The sequence below is a fragment of the Euleptes europaea genome, chromosome 2, assembly GCF_029931775.1.
Source record: "Euleptes europaea isolate rEulEur1 chromosome 2, rEulEur1.hap1, whole genome shotgun sequence".
Classification (NCBI taxonomy): domain Eukaryota; kingdom Metazoa; phylum Chordata; class Lepidosauria; order Squamata; family Sphaerodactylidae; genus Euleptes; species Euleptes europaea.
Window position 1 is genome coordinate 108,760,822 of NC_079313.1, and position 6,362 is coordinate 108,767,183.

General features: G+C 47.1%; 1 protein-coding gene across 1 annotated transcript; it reads left to right on the forward strand.

Moving 5' to 3' along the window:
- The first annotated feature begins 1,107 nt into the window (after positions 1–1,107).
- Positions 1,108–5,697, forward strand: SRSF6 (serine and arginine rich splicing factor 6). Its single transcript, XM_056844457.1, has 6 exons — positions 1,108–1,250; positions 2,379–2,527; positions 3,985–4,103; positions 4,272–4,480; positions 4,939–5,022; positions 5,222–5,697. The coding sequence occupies exons 1-6, from the start codon at positions 1,144–1,146 to the stop codon at positions 5,583–5,585; spliced, it is 1,032 nt and encodes a 343-aa protein (XP_056700435.1). The 5' UTR covers positions 1,108–1,143; the 3' UTR covers positions 5,586–5,697.
- Positions 5,698–6,362: the final 665 nt, after the last annotated feature.

A 6,362-nucleotide genomic window follows, 5' to 3' on the forward strand; every position in this document is an offset into this window, starting at 1 on the left:
TCTCATCTAGCAGGAATCGTCGTACATGGTTACGGTATTCTGAAAACAGTGCAAAGGAATGCAGTCTGCAAAAGTACACTGAGAGCTTTCTCAAGGAGACAAGTTCCATTCATTGATGTAGCACTGCTCACGCAGGCGTTGTAGAAACTAATGGCGTCGCACTGACAAGCTAACATCAGATGTTAAGTAAATGTCTCTTTGTTGGCTGGAATGTCAAACGTCTATAGAACCTCTTGCATTGCCCCTCCCTCGGCGTGACAGGATCGCAGAGCGGCTGTCTGGATCCTGGCTCACCCGGTTATGACTCCTTGGCCAATGAAGCAAGCCGTAAGCTCACACCAGCCTCCTTGCCCTCATTGCTCCACTGGACTCTACGTTAATGGGGGAAGCACATCACTAATAGAGTGCCCGCAGGTATTGCACTAAACTCCACCGGTCCCCACGTGACCTTGCACCAGAGTTCTTTTTGGGGGGGGGGCGTCCCCCTTCAGCAGCTTCAGGAGGGAAGGCAGCATGGTACAGCCCGATCTCGTCAGATCTCGGAAGCTAAGCAGGGTCAGCCCTGGTTAGTATTTGGATGGGAGACCACCAAGCAAGTCCAGGGTTGCTGTGCAGAGGAAGGCACTGGCAAACCACCTCTGTTAGTCTCTTGCCATGAAAACCCCAAAAAGGGGTCGCCATAAGTCGGCTGCGACTTGACAGCACTTTACACACACACACACGTCAGCAGCTAAGCCTGCACAAAGAACCAGAACGGTTTAGCGCTTGCATTTAACTGCGCGTGTGCACAGGATTCACGTGTACGCGCTCTTGTCACGCGGTTCCCAGCCACCACCTGGTTACGAGAAAAGCGTGCGGAGACCTCTGCGCATGTGCGCCGCTTTATCTCCTCCTCCTCCTCCTCCTCCGCTCTCGCCTCCGTTGTGACGTCGCCGCACGCCTCGGCGGCGATAAGACGAGCGGCCTCCCAAGCCCCGCCCACCAATATAAACGCCTCCGCGAGGCCCGGGCGCCATTGTGCTGCGCGACTGGCGGCGGCAGCAGCGGCGGCCGGGGCTCGGTGGGCCGTTTCAGGGTGGTCTCCGGCTCTTCGGTCTTCCTTTTCCCTCTTCCCCCCCTCTCTCCTTTTCTAGGTACGCCGAGATGCCGCGCGTCTACATCGGGCGCCTGAGCTACCATGTTCGGGAAAAGGATATCCAGCGCTTGTTCAGCGGTTACGGCCGCTTGCTCGAGGTCGATTTGAAAAACGGGTGAGGGGAGAGTTGGAAGCAGAGCGACGGTTGGGGTGGGTGGGGGGGGGAGAGGAACAAAACGCGCGCGCCGCGAGGGAGGGGGCGGGGGGAGGGGGCGCGCGCCGTTTTCCTCAGCAAGGCCCGTCGCGTCCGCGCCTGCGCCTGCCCGCCCGTGCCGCGTGGCGTCGCTTTCAAAATGGCGGCCGCTCCCCGTCCCATTGTCCGCCCCGCGGGGCCCAGGAAAGCCGAGCGGGGCGGTCTTCCACTGCACCGCGGTGGCGGCGCAAAGTCCTGGCCGGCGATGCTCCCGTGCAGCGTCCCGTTCTCTTTATTAATGTGACAGGACCCCAGAGATCTCCCGGTAATGATTGGCTTCCAGGCTGCCAGGGAAGGAATTTCTGCCTAGCTACAAGCCTGCTCTGTGCACTGGGTCACTGGGCTAAGAGTCATGGAGCGTCCGAGTGAACGATCAACAATGATAGGAGGAAGTGGATGAATCTGCAACTGTACTGAGCCGCCTTTCTGTCTGTTAATACAATCAGAGATGCATAACTTGTTGATGTATCGCAGGGGTGGGGAACGTCAGGCCTGGGGGCCGTATAAGGCCCGCGAAATCATTTGGTCTGGCCCTTCATGGGTCCTGGAAGACCTCTAGCTCAGAAGGATGTTGCCCTGCCTGAATCTCTTGGGCCCAGCTGGGGACAGCAGAGCTCAAAAGCGAGTTGCTCTATGTGGCAGACACTGGGAGCCATCTCTGGTCGTGCCTTTTGGCTAAATGTTTGACCAAATATAGCAGGCTAATTTTTAAGCTGATAATTTTGTATGGCCTGCGAATGATGCTATAAATATCCAAATGGCCCTTGGCAGAAAAAAGGTTCCCCACCCCTGATGTATCGTCATAACTTGAATTTGGATAAGTACCTCTTCCCCAATATAATCGGGACTCAGAGATTTCTGCCCATTAGGGGCCTCTGAGTCAGCAGCTGCAAATAAACTGTTTTCTTGATAACGATCTTGGGTCTCCCTCTCCCCCGTGAACCCCTGTTTTACTGCACCATTATTGTTGTTCTTATTACTGTTGCCGAAGGAAATGTTCCCACTGGTGACGTCTCCCTTTCTCCTCCCCCCGCTCCGCCTCGCCACCAGCTACGGCTTTGTGGAGTTCGAGGATTCCCGGGACGCCGAGGACGCCGTTTACGAGCTGAACGGCAAAGACTTGTGCGGGGAGCGGGTGATTGTCGAGCACGCCCGCGGCCCCCGCCGAGACAGGGACGGCTACAGCTACGGCAGCCGCAGTGAGTGTTACCCCCGCCGCGGCCTGCTGCTGGGGGAGGGGGTGGGGCAGTAGCCGCGGGGGAAAGGGGGCGGGAAGATGGCCACGCGGGGGAGGGGGCGGAAGCGAGGCGGGGGTGGGTGGGACAGCGCAGGGAGTGGGGCTGGTTGCCTTGCGGGGGGGGGGCGTCTACGGGCAAAGGGTGGCTCAGCAAGACAGCTTGGGGGAGGGGGCTCGGTACATCTTTTGGGGGTGTCGGGGGGGATTCTCTGTAGTTGGGATGTGTTTGAAGGGTATGTAAAGTTTCCCTTCAGTTCTGCATGGAAAAGTTTCCTTGTGGCTTAAGACATCCACAGTGTGGACAGCACTCAAAGTGCAAAGTCTTAGCAGTTGGGGTTTCAAGTGGAGGGAGAATTGGGGAGCATCCTTGGGGGGCTATATTAAGAACTCACTGCTCTTAATTAGAACTCATTTGGCATAATTACTGCAGGAGCAGTCGAATTAGAAGGAAATGGCCATGCTTTAAAACTGTTTAACACAGAGTTACTATTTGCGAACATATATCTCTGGAAGTGCTGTTCAGATTCTCTAGTTTTGAGTTGCTGATTTGCAAAGAGGCTGCCTGAATGAGAAATAAAATAACCACATCCAATGGCCACAGCCCATTTTGTTTCATCCCCCCCCCCCCAAAAAAAAAGGTTCAGGCTGCTTCAAATTCATTTCGATTTTATTTCATGATTAAGAGCAGTGAGGATGGAAAAGTCTGTTCAAATGGCTTTGTTATTGGGGTGGGTTTTTTTTAAAATGTGTATGTTATAAAGTTTTTGCATGTTCAATACAAACTTTTTAACAAGTCCTTGATGTTTCAATTTAAAAGTGACCAGTGGGGCTGAGGCTGTGTCCACTGAGGCTAAGATGACTGCCTTTCCTGATTGGCCATGGCTTTTCCATACATTGTGTGACCCTTGCCCTATGACCCTTTGGCTGACCTTACCGGAAGCCATGACGACAGCAGCCTTTTGCCATTAGACGCAGGGTGATGGTGAGGATTCCAAGGGTTAGACAAAACTGGTTAAACTGAACTAGGTGACTGTTACCTTGCGTGTGTTGTGGCCAAACCACCACCAAATACCTCATACTGTGATGTAAGTACTTAGTGTAAATTAGTAAACGTTTTTGTAAAATGTAGAAATGCATGTAATCAGTTAAGTTTTATATTTTACAATGTTCTGTAAAATAAAACTTAGCAAGGTAAATCTAATAAAGGAGCAGTCACTCTCTAACAGATTTGAGGAGCACAGTCTTGCAGGATTTTAGTGTTTGATTTGCCCTTAATATGTAGAATATGGCGAACTGAGAATCTTGTTGCAGGATTAGACAGATTAAGTCCTACTCCTGTAAATGCAGTTTGTGTTTAAACTAAATTTTACTTACTTTTTTTGGCAAGGTTATCTAACTTGATGTCTTTGTATAATAAAGGTGGAGGATATAGCAGTCGGCGAACATCAGGAAGAGATAAATATGGACCACCTGTTCGTACAGAATTCAGATTAATTGTCGAAAACCTTTCTAGTCGATGTAGTTGGCAGGATTTGAAAGTAGGTTGACACGCTTACTTTGAAAAGCAAATTGAGTTTAATTTTTGCTCTTGCAAAGATCTATTAACTGTAAAATGACTTAATTGTTTTTACTGATGGTTGTGTGAAACTGCAGTAGCTGTGCCTACATTTTAAAAGTTTGTGTAATTGTTTAATCTGTTTTGCAAGGATTTCATGAGAAAAGCTGGTGAGGTGACTTACGCGGATGCTCACAAAGAACGCTCGAATGAAGGAGTAATTGAGTTTCGTTCTTACTCTGATATGAAGCGTGCTCTAGACAAATTGGATGGTACGGAGATAAATGGAAGAAAGATCAGGCTGGTTGAAGACAAGCCACGATCTAGCCATAGACGATCCTATTCTGGCAGTAGATCAAGGTACCTTTTAAAAGTTATACCGTTAGAGCTGGTGCCATCATGCTATGACAGAAATTTCTGTTAGATTTTCCCTGTGTACATAGATGCTTAAAATAGACCTACAGAAGGTTGCAGTAAATTCTTTTTGACTAGAAAACAGTGAGTTGTGCTTTTCAGTCACAGAAGTAGCTGCTCCAGTCTTTCTTGTGTTATTGACTGTAATAACTGCTGTAACCAGGTTATAGCTTTCTTTACGTATTTCTCCAGAAGAACATAATTCTCTGGAATGATGCACCAGTGAATGATGGAACAGCTAATAATATTTTGACAGTATGTTAAACAGGTTCTCCTAATGTAGCTGCATTTTGTATGAAAAGCAGTTCATGTTGTAATCCTGTTAAAATAATGGGAAATGGGCTGTATGGTGCCCTAGTAGCTGTAGTAACAGTGGCCTGGAGTACATTTTGATTTCTTTGCAGGTCACGTTCTAGAAGGAGATCACGCAGTAGAAGTCGTAGGAGCAGCCGCAGTAGATCCCGTAGTGTTTCGAAAAGCAGGTCACGGTGAGAAATTTAATAGTGTGAAAAATAAATACTAATTACCTGATCATGTATCAGGTTGTGGGTGGAACTAACTGTTTTTCTTGCCAAATAATTTAGTTGATATACTGTTGTAAATTTTATGTCTAAACTAGTAGCATTTAGTTACTACTTTTGAATCTAGATTAGAAATAAGTAAAGTTTTTTTTTATTTTTGGGAAAGCTCTAAATCTAGGTCTCGCAGCAAAGATCATTCACGTTCCAGATCTAAAAGTCGCAAGTCTAGATCAAAGAGCAAATCTAAGCTGAAATCTGACCAAGAGTCCCGGTCGCGCAGCAGATCCAAAGAGAAGTCCGAAAAGTCTCGCAGCAGATCTAGGTCTGTGTCTCAATCGCCCAAAGAAAATGGTAAAGGAGAGGCAAAGTCTAAATCTAGGTCAAGGAGCAGATCTCGTTCCAATTCGCCATCACAACACCAACCTGCCAAGGCTCGATCGGAGTCCCCACCGAAGAGAGCTGCATCACGGTCGCGGTCACGATCTCATTCAAAGTCTCGTTCACGTTCACGATCCAGTTCACGTGATTAAGACTAGAACTCTCCTCTCCCTTTGCACACAATTATGGAACACATGTATGCCAGGCCATGCGTCTTTTTTATGTTAGTATTGCAAAAGTTGGTCTGTCTGCTTGCAGGAAAAATGGCCTGAAAACCAAGTAATAAGGCAAAGGTATAAATTGTCTAAAACTTTTCTGGAAAATATGGTTGTACAGAAGTGGCAAAGAGCAGGAAAGAATTCTTCTTTTTTTTTCTTTTAGAAATTAGGATAAATTTTTTGGGTTTTTTAAGCATCCCAGCAGAAATGATCTGTCCTGGAGTGGAAAATGGATTTTATAAAAAAAAAACAATGCAGAAAGCTCTTGGAAAAAAATTTTTTTCTGAATTTTCCATCCATAAATTATGAAATAAGTGTAATGGCCTATGGCATCAAAAAGTGCACAAAACCCATCTTCAGCAAGTCAGAGATGCTTGTAAAACTGATTAAAATTCAAGAGTTTGAATTGGAACACTTCACTGTGTTGTACCTTAACTTGCCAAAAGGTAACTTCTTACCTTGCGATGAATGACAAGCTAATAAAACTGTCTCCTGTCCTTGCATGATGCAGTATTGCCTAACATCATGATTCATTTAAACAAAATTTAAGGTGCCACAAAGTCCCCGCAGTTATTTTGTTGAATTCTTTAGGATGCATATTAACTAAAATTGTTACCTTGGTTCTAGTCTTAATGACTTGTCTAAAATTAGAACTGCTATGGAGTAGGATCCAATTCCCAAGTCCTTCCTTGTATGTAACAAAAAAAAACC

What these genes read in the sequence shown, in the direction of transcription:
- SRSF6 (XM_056844457.1), top strand. Translation starts at nt 1,144, where the DNA reads ATGCCGCGCGTCTACATCGGGCGCCTGAGCTACCATGTTCGGGAAAAG. An exon ending in TATTCTGGCAGTAGATCAAG is followed by an intron (nt 4,481 to 4,938) that starts GTACCTTTTAAA and finishes ATTTCTTTGCAG; the next exon opens with GTCACGTTCTAGAAGGAGAT. An exon ending in GTTTCGAAAAGCAGGTCACG is followed by an intron (nt 5,023 to 5,221) that starts GTGAGAAATTTA and finishes TTTTTGGGAAAG; the next exon opens with CTCTAAATCTAGGTCTCGCA.